Genomic DNA, 15,116 nt, shown 5'->3' with positions numbered 1-15,116 from the left:
CTGGAGTTCCGAGCAAGAAGAGATCACTTTGGGTTCGTTACTTCAGAAAATCAGTGAAGAGAAAGAATGTGAACTTGGATCTGAAAGGTGAGTACCATTCAAAGCACAAAGAACCAAAAAGGCCTACATTATATAAAATACAGGAAAGGAAAGAATGGTCACATATTCAGAGGATGGTGAGGAAATCAGTAGAAGTGGGATGAAAGGTTCAGAAAAAGCAAATAATCGGAGTTAATGTGGGGAAAATACGTGAGATCAAACTGTCAAGAACCTGAAATGCAAGAAAAGAGCAGAGGTAGGCGGGCCTCAAACTTGTGATTTGCCCACCTCAGCCTACCAAATGCTACAACTGCAGGCTTGTGCCACCATGCCTGGCGAGAGCTCATGATTTATAAAAGAACATATTGATGATTTTGGAGCGACAGATACTAACCTGGTGGAAATATGCAGGTGGAACTGCTGCAGGGAGAAAAGAAGGCTGGGAAGTTAGGAAGCTGCAGCTCAGTAGACGTTAAGAGAACCACCCTCAAACCAGCCATGCTCTCTGACCACAAATGAGAATCTTCCTCAGCAGGCTGGAGAATTTGTTTTAGATTATTGTATCTTTTATATTATTACACCTGGTTATAATATTTCAAATATATCTCAAAGTTGCAAAGAAAGAAGAAAAAGTAGAATAAAGTGTTAAGTATTGAGTTTTGCAGAACACTAACATTTAAGGATAGAAGGAAGAAAGAAAAATTACTGTCACGGGAGAAAGAAAAACATGATCCCATGTAGGACAAGAGGCAAGCTAGCACAGTGGTCAGAGTACCTATCTAAAAAACTGCAGCGTGTGAACAGTGCTGGATGATAGAAAAAGTAAGGAAACTGGTGGTTTAGAAAAGGGTAGCTGAATTACACATTAGGAGATATGTATAAGACCAGAAATTAAGAGAAAAGTATTGACTTAGGAATGGAGTAGGAAACTAGGAGGTCAAAAAGTGGCAGAACAGCACTCATTTGATAAGATGGAAGCCAGGGCCTCAGGCATGCTGGGCAAGCCCTTTGCTGCTCAGCTACAGCACAGCTCTCATGAGAAGTAGTAAAGAGAGAGAACACTGACACAGAATGGGAATGCTGCCCACTCAGACAGCAAAGGAGACTTTTATGTCTTACTGGCACATAATCAAAGATACTACATTAAATTCTACTGTATCACTGAAGTTTCTTTTCTAGGACCAGGTCATTATGACACTTAAAATATTCCTAAGAACTTTTCAAAGTTTAATACCTAAGAAATGACTGATGGGAAAGGACGCCCTGTTAACAACCCTGTTGAGGACTTGCTCCAGAATTTCCTGTCGGATCATCTCGTGGATCTAAAAAGAACAGAGGGCAAAAAATATTCTTGAGTGACCTTCAGCTCATAAGTGTATCAACGCATGTTAGGCAGGAGGGGAAATTTGCTTCTCAACTGTTTACTTCACATACAAATCAGAATACCACGTGAACCATCTGGAAAAGAAAGCATCACAACTCTCCCTCATTCTGCGCTGGATTCAATCAGCAAGGCAAATACCACTTTACCAGCCCAAAAGTACAAATCACACAAAGTAACAGTGTCACCCAAAAAGAGCAAAAGTCCAAGACCCTATTTGAAGAAACACTCATTTCTCTTAAAACTCATTTTTCTTACCAAATACACTTGACTCTTGTGCCTTCCACGCCACAGCTCTAGATTAAAACACTAAATTTACACTTTGATTACCTCCAGACAGCGTTCTCAGCAGACCAGACCCTTCTGGTATACAAAGACATCAAAAGACTGCATGTGAAACAGGTAACTTAGGGACTCAGTGGGAAAGTTGCTCAGCGTCAGGTATGACCTAGTTTTTCTTCCTTTGTTGCAGAAATTAAGGTTGAGTTGATCATCATAATTTGGTAATGAGTAAAAAAAAAAAACATAAATTCTCCACTTGGATTCAAAAAACAATGAACCAATAAGTATAAGTCTTCAAGCTTGATGTTGTACAACAATCTAAAAAAATTCTATTTTGAAGGCTGGGGTACAGCTCAGTGATAGAGCACTTGCCAGCATATTCAAGGATCTGGGTTCAACCACCAGGACTGTGGTGGAAAAAAAAAATAGCATTAAAACAAAATAAAAGCAAAAGTGCTTTACTGCCTGTGGTTAACCCTGATCGTCAGATAGACTCAACTAAGAGGCTCCCAGGAGATTATAAACATTTCTGGGTGTCTGAGGGTGTTTCCAGAGTTGATTGGTACGTGAGACTGCAAGTGAGGGAGAGACTGCCCCAAATGTGGGCAGCAGCATCCAGCAGGCTGAGGGGCTGGATGGCAGAAAAGGTAAACATGAGGAAGTCCCAGGTCAGGCTTGTATGCGCTTGCTCTCATGCGGCCTCTGGCCGCCATGCTGTGACCAGACTGCTCTGCCATACTTCTGCCTCAAGTCCAAAGCAATGGAGCCAGCCAACCATGAACTGAAACATGGAAACCATGAGCCAAAACAGAGCTTTCCTCCTTTGAAATCTTTTCTCTCAGGTTTGTCCAAGTGATGAAAAGCCACCTAACACACACTGAAGGGAGAAAAGAAGACCATGGAAAAGCTATCTTACATTCAAACTTCTAAGAAATGGTCAGAAACAATAGCGGTGAGTACAATACGAGAGACGAGCATGAAGAAAGGATAAGGAAGTAAGCATTCCATCCTGGACCTGAAAAGGTTCAGTGCCATCCCAAGCGCTGAATAATACTCTACCAAATTTCCTCACCCACCAAAGGCCCCAGTAAATGTCCTGCTCTGTTTATATTTCTTAAACAAAATTAGGGTGTGGCTGTGAAACTAGAGTCTCACCTTAAAAGTTTCCAGCAGTATACTCGCTCCGAGCCTACATGCGTGCTGGTGAGGCGTTCTAGAAAGACTGGAGCTGCTTCCAGTCATTTTTCCATCAACAATCTTCTTTGAACCATATGAATCCATTAAAATGAAACCAAATTCCACCAGGCCCTGAGTTACGTGATCCCAGCTATGAACACTGAAGAAAACAAGGTTTAGTTAAAAAAAGCTTAGTAAAATACCTACCTTTACACTCACTGTGAAGTTACACATTTCTTAACCAAGATAACCAACATGCTTCACATCTGAACTTTCCCCCCATGCGTCCTTAGACAGAATTCTGAACTCCTGTTTAGAGTAATGGAAATGGTAGGCAAGTGGACTCCAAGGACAGACAGAATGCAGAGAAAAATCCAGAAACTATAGCATCTTCAAAAATACGTAGAAGAGCCAGGTGGGGTGGTGCAGCCTGTAATTTCAACACTAGGGAAACTGAGGCAGGAGGATTGTGTGTTCCAGGCCAGCATGGACTACGTAATGAGACCTGTCATAATCCCACCATACCCTCTCCCTACAAATAAATGTGTATGTGCATGGCATATAGCATATTATTTACATACAGATGAAAAAGTTAGAATATTTCAATGTGATGACTATTTGAGATTCCCATTCAAGATTCATGACCAGCTATTAAGAGTTTTTTCTATTCCCCCATAATTGACAAGACATATCACGTACAAGCTTACAAATCTTAGTCTCCCAAGAGTGATATTCTCTAGGATTGAGGCCACGGCACAGTCATATTTTGACCCACAAAGTCTAGCATAAGGCTGGTACACAGAAGGTCCTCAGTAAATATTTTCTAACAAGAACAATCTGGTTTCTTCAATAGCATGAACTAAAACTACAAACAAGCTTTTGTAAAGCAGTGCAGTCCCGGATGACTGTATCCTTAATGTTACCTCGTTTAGTAGAAGTAGTAAGTCTCTATCATTATATGTACAGGCAAACAGCACCAAGTTGCAATGCAGCACTACAGAATAAAGAAGAGGCGTGCAGAGTCTCACAATACTTTTACAGATTGAGCAATATTCACACATGGAGCTCTGGGATCAACATAAACTGTGTACACGCTCATTCTTCCCACTCCAGTATGTACAGATGACATACTCTGGTTTCTCTTCAGATTTCTGTGTAAATCTTTCCCCTTTAAATATGTGTACATACAATGTGTATGTACATATATGATATAGCACATGTATATTATGAATGCTGTGTATGTATATACACACACAATGTATAAATTGTAGAGAAAAAGTATTTTTGATTGACCAGAAATTATGAAGACTCTGTAAATGAAAAGAATGTAGGATAAATGTGAAAGAGGAAGCACAGACTATGAGGTGCCTGCTACATGCTGGGTAAGCTGGAAGCCCTGAGGCTTTGTGATGGCTGCTGGGAACTGTCACATGAGCAGTTCGGTGCCTAACTTCCAAGTCTACCTTCTCCTCCAAGGCTCCCCTGCCAAGGCCCTAGTTTATGCCAAGAAGTAAGTAATAGAGACTCGGCCCTAGATGGTATCTGCAAGTAGAGGAACTTGAGACTTGTTCTGCCTCTTTGAGAGGCAGAGCAGCACCCTTCAAGAAACAACATGCTGGAAGATTAGGAAGGTCCCACACTCAAGATTACTATCCCCAAATCAGAGGTAGATGGTGTTAAACAGATACAGTACTCTCAATCTAATGGGGAACACAATGAATAGTAAGACAATAAATAGTCACCAAATACAATGCCACCATGAAGGAGAAGCACCAAAGTCAACCAGGAGAACTAACACCTGAAGACCTGAAGGTAAAGATTAATAAAAACTTATTTTTTTGAGGGGGGTTGGTGCTGGGGATCAAACCGAGGGCCTCATACAAGCTAAGTAGGTGTCCTACCCCTGTGCTACATCCCTAGACTGGGAAAAGATTAATAGAACAAACAGAAGAGCTTAAAAGTTTAATGAATATTTTCAGAGATAAGAGAGTATATTATAGAATGAACAAAAATTCAGGTTAAAAAAATCACGAAAAACAGGGCTGAGGCTCTAACTCAATGGTAGAGTCCTGACCTGGCATGCACAGGTTCCTGGGTTTGATCCCAGCACTTCTAAATCAATCAACCAATCCATTAATCATATACACACAACAGATTTGAGGGCTGGCAGAGTAGCTCAAGTCATAGAGTGTCTGCCTAAAAAGCACAAGGCCCAAGCTCAAACCCCAGTACAACAACAAAAAAAGAAAAATAACCAGTTGAAAATTCTGGAAATGACTAACATGATTGCTGAAGTAAAAACTCAATAGATGAACCTAAGAGTAGGTTGAACGCAGCTGACAAATTAATGAAAAGAAAAGTTAGGGGATTTTCACAGAACTTTGACAGAAAGAAAGAAAAAATATGAAAAAAACCGACATGGCAAGAGACCAAGGAATTCCAACATTAATAGGTGACAGAAAGAAAGAAAAAATATGAAAAAAACCAACATGGCAAGAGACCAAGGAATTCCAACATTAATAGGTGAGAACAGAGAAGAAAGAAAATAACAGAATATTAACCATAAATGAAAGGGGCTGCCCCAAAGATCAGGCAGGAGGCATGAAAAGGAACTTAGTAACTGTGTTAAATTTCAGAACAGCAAAGATTAAACAGAAAAATCTAAGCTTCTATGCAAGAAAACAGTCATAGATGGAGAAAAGAAACTGTCAGATATAGAAAACAGATTACTACAGTAAATAAAAACAAAAAAGCAGGCAGACAGCCTGCTTTTTTTGTTTTGTTTTGTTTTTGGTCCAACTGGGGTTTGAACTCGGCTTTGTGCTTGCAAAGTTACAAAGCCAACAATCACAAAGCAGGTACTCTATTGCTTGAGCCACACCTCCAGTCTATTTTGCTCTGGTTATTTTGGAGATGGGGTCTCAAGAACTATTTGGCTGGGTTGGCCTCAAACGTCCAAACTCCCAACCTCAGCCTGCTAAGTTAGGATTACAGGTGTAAGCCACCAGTGCCAGTCATAGAGCCTGCTTTGTAAGTTTGAAGCCCTGAGTTCAAATTCCAGTATTGCCCCCCCAAAATCAGATAACCATCAGACTTTTCACAGCAATTCTAGATGATAAAGAATGAAAAATGATTATGAACTTAGAATTTTACAGCTGGCCAAACTATTGTTCAAGTGGGAGAACAAAAGAAAGGTAATTTCAGAAATGAAAAGACTCAGTTTATTCCCACAAAGCAAATCAGAAAAATTACTGCAAAATCTATGTATTTATGACATATTTACAAAAGAAAAACCTATGACTAAAAAATAGCAGTGAAGAAAGAAACCAGTAAACATCAAGTGTAGTTTAATAATCCTAACATGAAAGTGAAGAAGGAGGACTGAGGATGTAGCTTGGTGGCACAGCACTTGCCTAGCCTGCATGAGACCCTGTGTTCATTTGAAAACAGGAAGAGAACTAAGTGTTATGAGGATCCTTGTCATGGAGGGGACAGGGTTATAGGTGTACTGGTTCACAGGTGGCTCTTTTCTAATTCACTAATGCTTTGCATCTCGAAAGTCTGAATGGCAAGCTAGCACTGCTGAACACAGCAGACCATGGAAGGACACGATACAGTTCGTTGTTCCCATTACCTCGTTTCCTCCCTCATGGCCTAGTCCACAAACATACCAGTATCTCTGAAGTGTTTATTACATAGTTCTCACCAGCATTTGTGCATTTTGTCCTAACCCCCATAATTCAGCAATCTTGAAACTCCCTTCCCAGGTCACTTCAACTTGTTGCTCAAGGTAAACTTGTGCATTTATTACAGAACTTTTATGTTAAGAATATATATTATCTTTAGTGCACGGGTTACATGTCAAATATATTTTAAGTCGGTCCTACCTTATTCTCCCCACAAGGTGCTATTATTTTTAGAGTACAATTTTCTAGAACAGAAGGTTTTTCAGGAATACATTGTTTTATGGCAGAAATGCCTCTATCTGTGAACTCTAGATACTAACAAACAAATCTAAGTCTACATAAAATAAAATACTACCAAAAAATGTAGGATTTACTATTTTGAGGTTAATTAACTAACAGAGAAAAACAAATATACCTAACCGGCAAGTTATTTTAGGGGATCTAATAATGTTATCCAAGTCCTTCTCCACCAAGCTCTGATCCCACCTGGTGTCAAAAACTCACTCCAGGCTATTTATAGATGGAGCTGCCTCTACGTCCTATGGCTAACGAGATTTCTCCAGAGATGGGCCACTTTTTGGGAATCTCCTTATTACTTACTGCCTGTTTCTTTAACCCATAAACTTTAGGGTAAAGAATACCAGGTACAGAGCAGATAAAGAAGTTTTAGAGCCTACCAACTGGTGAGCACTCAGAAATAATGAGTCCCAGTTTCAAATTTGCCCTGTGTGCCAAGCTCACATAAATTCAATCTACATCAGAATTATAAGACGTGGAAGAGAACTGCCTTAAGTATGGCTTAAACTATAAAACTTTAAAATATATTTAATCCATAAACAAAGAAGGTATGATAAAATAAAGTTTGTTACAACAGCTAATGTTTATCCTAAAATTAAAATAAAAATGAGGATGGTTACTGGTGTTTTCCATGTAGTTTTAAATGAATTTTTCTAAAACAATTAATCAATAAATCAATTCCAACTTGTCAGCCCAAACTTCAAAAGTCAAAGTAATTGAAACTTTGTATTTTTTACTGGTGTAAGAAAGAAATCAGTAAAAACTCAGGCCCATGAAGAGTTGCAACATCATGGAACAAAGAAATCTACTTCAGTTTCATCTTGCTATCAAGGTGGTCAACAATCAGGCCCTGAAATGGAAGGAGTGCTCTACAAAGAAAACCCTTGCTTGACCAAATTAAGAGTTAATACCTTGATAAATGAAGTCGACAGCTGTAGTTGTTGTTTTGGGTTTTTGTGATGGGCCATAAGTAAGGCACCACACTGCATTTCTACCTTTGGAATGTGGTTTTACAACTCACCTGTTCTTCACCACTTCCAAGATTGTGGTGGACACACAACCTCTCTGAGGGACTAGATTCTGAAGAAACTTTGAGCTTTGAAGGAGCTGAAGATCCTTAAAGCTTTTCATAACCAAAGTCTTCAAAAGATCAAACACCTAACATAATCAGAGAAACAGAAAATGAAGCAAAAATCTAGTTCACGCTACAAGTCTGAACCATTTCCATGAGCTGTCCCTCACACGTATCCCCGTGACAACTGCTGAACGAGGTGGAGATGGTACACAAATTATGATTTTCAGAGTTGGAAGACAGGCTTTCCTTTGTGAGAAAAGGGCTAAAACTCAGTATGAACAATACACACAAGGCATAATGACTCATGCCTGCAATCCCTGTTATTTGGGAGGATCACAACTTTGAGGCCATCCTGGGCAACTTAGCAAGACTCTGTCCCAAAATTAAAATGGCAAAAAGGGGTGGGAGAGTAGGGAAAAATTTTCTTATCCACAATCTGGGAACCATACAATTAAAAAAAAGGCAGCCAGGCATGGCTCACGCCTGCATGCCTGTAATCCCAGCTACTCAGGAGGCAAAGATCAGAAGGATCTCAGTTTGAGGCCAGCCAGGACAAATAGTTCTTGAGACCCTATCTCAAAAAACCCTTCACAAAAATAGGGCTGGTAGAGTGGCTCAAGGTGAAGGCCCTGAGTTCAAGCCCTAGTACCACAAAAAGAAAAAAAGGCAAAGGATTTTATATGTTAGTCCCTGCATCTCCTCTATTCTCATTAACTTCAATCAACTAGGGACAATTTCTTGGCAAGCTGTAACATAATAAAACTGCTGGTGAATATCCAATTGTACTCCCCTTTCTTGCTATTTTGGGCCATTTGACATGATTCCACTCTTATTCCCACCTCACCACTGGCTTATTACACAACAGGAAATGGGAGGAATAAACCAAGTATCTAATGTCTTCCAGCAGCCCAAGAAGAGTGGAGCCTGCATATTTTTGCTGCTGGCAGGATGGGGGTGCAATTGTTTAGGAAACGTTAACAAGAAAAAGAGGAGCTGGGCATAGTGACTCACACCTGTAACACTACCACTCAGGAGCCTGAGGCAGGGGGAACATGAGTTCAAGCCAGTCTGGGCTACACAGTAAGATCCTGTCACAAAAACAACACACGCATCCAAAAACAAAAAACAACAAAACCCCCAAACAACAACAGAAACCAAATCCAAAACTCCCCAAACTGGTTCTTATATGCTTTCCTCTCATCAACTACAGAAGGAACAAAAATGTCATTAAAAACAATACCTGTTCCTCAAATCTTTGTATTCTTGTTACAGAGAGAAGAAGAGCAATGCTGAAAGGGCTCAAGTATTTGCTAGAATCTCCTTGCTGTCCAGCCTAGAATGTAAACCAAAAAAGGAGTCATTATTTACACTGTAAAAGAAAACACAGCCTACTTAAAATGAGGTGTGTGACTGGATCAGAAACCTAAATGTAAGCTATAGAACATTTAGTAGAAAATATACAGAAAATTTTTAGGACTAGAAGTGGATTTCTTAGATATAATACCAAAAGTACAATTCATACAAGAAAATTAATTTAAAAAACTGGGCAAAAGATCTGGATATTTCACCAAAAATATTAGAATAGCTAATGAGTACATGGAAACATGCTCAATTATCATCAGTCTTTAGGAAACGCAAAGTAAAACCTCTATGAGATACCATTTCACATCCCTTTGAGTGGGTACCCTAAGAAAGAGGTAGCAAGCTGGCCAAGATGGAGAACAGGAGCCCTCATACAGTGATGGTGGGACTGTGCAACAACAGCCACTTTGAAAACTGTTTGGCAGTTTGTTGAAAACGTAAACATAAATGCGTGACACAAACCAGCAAATGAGACATGTACACAAAAAAACGTGCACACTGTTTGTAACAGCATTACTGAAAACAGAAAAAAACTCATGCCCATCAACTGGTAAGTAACCAAACAAAACTGATTTATCTATATAATGAAATAAATTCAACAATAAAAGAGAAAGTAAGTACTGATATATGCTACAATATGGATGAACTCTGAAAATATTACACTAAGTGAAAACACCATACTCAAAAGACCACGAATTATATGATTCCATTTACATTAACTGTCTAAGAAAGACAAAACCTATAGAGACTGAAAATAGACTGGGGGGTTGCTTGGGACAGGCACAGAGATGATGTGAGAAGGAGTGACATTATAAGGTGATAAAAATATTCTAAGACTGGGTTACAGTGGTAGTTTCAAAATAGGTAAGCTTATGAAATGCCATTGAATTGTGTACTTATAGTGGATAGATTTTAAATTATGTAAATGTACCTCAATAAAAATTTAAAAAAAAAAAAAAGGTCTTTGAGGTCTTGAAGAAATGACAACAAAACAACAAAAGAAAAAAAGGAGGGTTGTGGTGTATGCAATTCAGTGGGAGAGTGCTTGCCTAGCAAACATGAGGCCCTGGGTTCAATCCCCAATACCAACCCCCCTCCAAAAAGAGAGAAATAAATACAAAATCCAAGATGAAAGAAACAAAAAAATATATATACAAAACAAAGTTCTTTTGAACAGGCCAAGAACAGTTACCATGAACATAAAGAGTGAGTAAACAGAGATGATAAGAGGGTTTCAAAGCCCAGATCACGGCCCCTAAATATTCTTTCCTACAAAATGGACTCAGGGCACCTTGAGAAATGGCTGGCATCAGGATGGGGAAGGAAAGTGCCAGCAATCCTTAGCTATCTTGTGCCACAAAAGTGCTTGAGGACCGATGTGGTCACATCAGAAGGACATACAAGCCAACCTGAAGGATCCAACTGGCCACTTGTAATTTTGAGCTCAAAACAGAAAACTGTAGTGAATCATGAGTACACAAAACTAAAAAAGGCTCATCAACATATAATGACATTCAAAACAATGAGAGGGAAGGCTTTTATAGAAGAAGGCCAGCTAAGAATGTATGAAGAATGACACAATTAAAATTTTCTAATTTTAATTCTACCACTTTGCAATTCCTTGAAAAACTACTGATTTAGGCCAAGAATCAATAGATGGGAAAATGTGGGCTGAAGATGTAGCTCGGGTAGACTGCTTACCTAGCACATGCAACACCTTAGGTGGGCAAACAAAAACCATCACCTAAAAGGCTGGGAAGGGACTAACGTGCACTCAAGTGGTGATCCCATACATTATTTAACTCCAAAGAGATACACGTGTCTTTAGAAATGAAGAAAACTGCTAGTCATTACCTTAGCCAGGCAGTTTGGCATCACCAGTAGGGGAGCCTTAGTACTGTGTGTCTCCTAGCAAACTACAGCCTGTCAGTCAAGTGCAGCTCAACACCTGTTTCTGCACAGCTGTGAGCAGAGTCAGTCCTACATTTTTAAATGGTTGGAGGTGACGGAGATCAAAGAATAATATTTCAGAACATGACAACTAAATATAACTCAAGTGTCAATGTCCATAAACATAAATTTTTTGGGACACAACCACACTTACTTGCGTACTATGGCTGAGTTCGTGAGTAATTGTGACAGACCGCCTAGCCTGAAAAACCTGAAATATTTGGTATCTGGCCCTTTAAGAGTTTGAGGGCCTTTGCAAGGGAGAGTAAAAACCAAGGTTGAAGGTCATGTGAAATACAGAGTTAAAATTAGATGGAGTTTCCTGCACATTCTTCAGTTTTTTTTTTCCTTCCTTAGAACAGTTTTTTTTTTTCTTTTCTTTTTGGCAGTACCAGGGTTTGAACTCAGGGCCTCACACTTGCTAGGCAGGTGCTCTACCACTTGAGCCACTCTGCCAGTCTTAGGACAGGTTTTAAAATGAAACTTTTTGGTTTGCTTGTGGGTGTGAGGACATCATATATTTTCCACTTCAAAATAAAGATCCTGTAGACTCAGAGTTCTGCATTTGTGCTTCCTGTCATTAACTGGCATAACACAGGCTGAAGCCCAGACACTGCTGTTTCATAGAGACCTGGTGCTACCTTTAACTGCTTCACAAGTTCTCGGCCTAGTTCACAGTCCAATTTGATGGCAAACACAGTGTGTAGAATGACGGTGCCTTGCACATGACGAAGTTCACCTGATGGCACAGTAACAAGATCCAGCAGCCTGGAAGATTCAACAGAAAGGTGTAAGCTATAGATGGAGTGACAAAGCGCAGGTCCTTTGCTCAACAAGGAGACCAAGTCAAGCTGAACTCACATGAGCAATGGATGGTAAAGAGAGAACCCCTGTTCTCTGCTCCTTTTTACAGCAAAATTTGCCAAGAAAATTGTATGTAGTCATTATTTCCACTTCCTTATCGCATATTTTTTCTCCTGTTCAGCTTAATTCAATCTGGCTCTGTCCTCTCCTACCCTCATTCCCAATGTCATTGACTATTCTTGTAAGGGTCACAAATGACCTCCATGTTACCAAAAACCAAAAGTCCCATCTTAATTAGCACCTCAGCAAATTTAACAGTTAACCATATTTTCCTTGAAAAACTCTTTTTTTTTGAGACAGGGTCTTGCTATTTAGCCCAGGCTGGCCTTGAACTCAAGATCCTCCTGCCTCAGTCTCCCAAGTGCTGAGATTACAGGTGTATGCCATCACACCCAGCTTCCTTGCAAAACTTTCTTCTCTCACCTTCCATGGCTCAACTGTTGTGATCTCCTCCCAATTATTTTTGGGGAGAGGAGTGTGCTTCTTTAACTTCAGGACACCTTGGTGCTCATTCTGGGTTCTTTCCCTTCACACATTCCCTGGACGATTCTACCCAGTCCCATGGTTTTTAGTCCCTTAGAATCTGTGCTTCTAGTTCAGACTTCTCCCCATAACTGCAGACCACCTGTTCCACATCTCCACAGGGGAAGCTAATATACACCACACACCTAAAGTGGTCAACACTGAGCTCATTATTTTCTTGGAAACCTGCTCCATTCTAGTCAATTTCCTAAGCCAAGTAATTAGAAATTATTAGATGAGAAACAGAGTTAGGGTGTGGATCAAGTGGTAGAGCATCTTCCTAGCAAGCATGAGGCCCTGAGTTCAAACCAGAATACTGTCAAAAAAAAAAAAAAAAAAAAACCACAAGAAGCAGTAGACTGCACTGGAGTTAACAGCTCAAACTTCTCTCCTGCCAGAATCTTGGCTTGATCACTTTCTAGCTGTGTAACTTTGGAAAATTCCTTCATTTTTCTGTCTCTTGGTTTTTACACACATAAAAAACAGGCAAAAATAGAGTTGCAAGGATTCTAGTCCTTATAGCAGCAGCTGGAACAAAACAAGCACTTTAAAATGTGTTGCTTAAGATAAAAACATAAAAACAGCAATCCTCAGCACTTGGGAGGCTAAAATAGGAGGAAACAGGAGGACTGCGAGCTCAAGGCAAGCTTGGACCACATCTCAAAAGACAAACAAACCCTCTTGTCAGCTACGCCACACTGAGCATTGCCTTGTGCCACCCACCCGCCCCAGGATGCTGTTCCTGACCTACATGTTGTGGTTCTTATAATCCAGGCTTCAGCTAAAGCAGCACCTTCCCAGGTTTCCCTTGATCCGATCTAAAGCAGCTCTGCTATCACTGCTGCAGTGCTTCTTTGAATTCTTTTCACAGCACTTTCTGCTCACTAAAACTTAAGCTCCACAGCACAGAGGTTTCATCTGATTGGTTCATCACAGCAGCCCCAAGGCCAAAGCATTACTGGTACAGTGTAGACACTTGATCAAGAGTTTTTAAGCCTGCATTTCACAGGATAATTACTGCTCTTTTCCTGGAAGGTGTAAATGAAAGAACTGGAGAGGCTGCATTATTCTCCAAACTCTACTGAGCAGCTAGGAGGATTAGAGAAGTTCCGGTTGAGGTGAAGGTAGGGTGAAAGGGAAAGTAACAATGACATAGCTAGAACACATAATGGAAGGAAGAATGTATAAAATTATCTTCACTTCTTTTTTATTTATTTATTTTTTTGATCTTCACTTCTAAACAGTATTACTCACTCATCACCACTCTGATCCTCACTGTGCTGCTGATCTAGCTCACTGAAGAAGGATATGATTCCATCCAGAACACTCTTTCTGCTTCCCTGAAAAAAACATAATAGGTTAATTCTTCCAATTAAAGGGTAAAATAACCAAACTGAATTTAAAGTACTTTCCAACTTTAAAGACTATCAGGTATTAGACTGGAGGTGTGGCTCAAGTGGTAGAGCACCTATTTTGCAAGTGTGAAGCCCTGAGTTCAAACCCCAGTCCCGCCACAAAAAAAAGAATTTTCAAGTATGGATTTAAATAAACAAGCTACAACGTGGAGCCACAGTAAGAATGTATGGAACACTTTCAAGATGAAAAAGGATTTGAAATACCTCTTAAGAGTTGGGCTTTAAGAGGCCTACAGTCCAGCTTTTCTGAGATCTTTCTATTTCTCTTACAAAGAAATTATGGTAGAAGAGATAACATGAGATAACATAGCTGAGAAGCATAAGCTTTTTACTAGATCAAATCATCATAGATGAAATAAAAACATCTATGTCTCATATGCAAAGCAACAGCACAACAAAGCTGAATGGCCACAATTGGTCATGTTATAAGAATTGAGAAAGAACTTTCTACTTATACCTTTGAGGACAAAACCAGAAGCTGATAGACTAAAGGTGGTATTTCTTGAAGATTCAACTTGGAAAACATCTTCAACACTTTTTCCACCACCAATTCCAACTCTTCTGCAGTCAAAGGGACATCCCTGTGGATCAAAGATTCTTAAAGTTTCTGTCCAGAGCTTACCAGCCTTGTTAGAAATCCATTTTAGGGTTTTACAGTAATTAAAATTCCATTAAACATTTTTTCAAGAAATAAAATTTGGAATCAGAGAACAAAGGAAGTATTAAACTTTTGCAACTATTTCTTCTGATTTTTCTCATGAAAAAAATTTAAGGAGATCAATAACCTTACCTAAGCAAAATCATCTTGGAAAATCATAGTTATACATTAAATGAACAAAGCCAAAAAGGGGATGGAAGGGAGCTCCATACAAGAAGATGGTGTTGGAGCTGGCTGTTTCGATATCCAGCAGACGAGTTCAGAAAGTAGGATATAAAGAGAAAAAGGAATGATAATACTTACTTGAACATGGAGGTGAGCTGGATTACATACTGCTGATCCCATCTGGATAAAGACAGTGAGGATGAGTTTATTTTATTTTAACTTATTTACATGTGACTTTGTAAGA

General features: G+C 39.6%; 1 protein-coding gene across 5 annotated transcripts in view; it reads right to left on the bottom strand.

The window, feature by feature from the left end:
- Positions 1–15,116, bottom strand: part of Fanci (FA complementation group I) — a 76,602-nt gene that overhangs the window by 42,338 nt on the left and 19,148 nt on the right. For all 5 annotated transcript variants that reach the window (XM_074061820.1, XM_074061821.1, XM_020165470.2 and 2 more), the window contains 8 exons: positions 15,011–15,052; positions 14,507–14,630; positions 13,889–13,974; positions 11,890–12,016; positions 9,177–9,269; positions 7,883–8,019; positions 2,858–3,038; positions 1,274–1,361 (listed from right to left, as the gene is read on the bottom strand). In XM_074061820.1, coding sequence (XP_073917921.1) covers positions 1,274–1,361; positions 2,858–3,038; positions 7,883–8,019; positions 9,177–9,269; positions 11,890–12,016; positions 13,889–13,974; positions 14,507–14,630; positions 15,011–15,052 — 878 coding nt within the window. The remainder of the gene's footprint in view (positions 1–1,273; positions 1,362–2,857; positions 3,039–7,882; positions 8,020–9,176; positions 9,270–11,889; positions 12,017–13,888; positions 13,975–14,506; positions 14,631–15,010; positions 15,053–15,116) is intronic.

This window comes from Castor canadensis, chromosome 19 (assembly GCF_047511655.1).
Source record: "Castor canadensis chromosome 19, mCasCan1.hap1v2, whole genome shotgun sequence".
Lineage (NCBI taxonomy): Eukaryota > Metazoa > Chordata > Mammalia > Rodentia > Castoridae > Castor > Castor canadensis.
The sequence above is the reverse complement of the archived record's forward strand: the minus strand, read 5'-3'. Positions and strand labels throughout refer to the sequence as shown.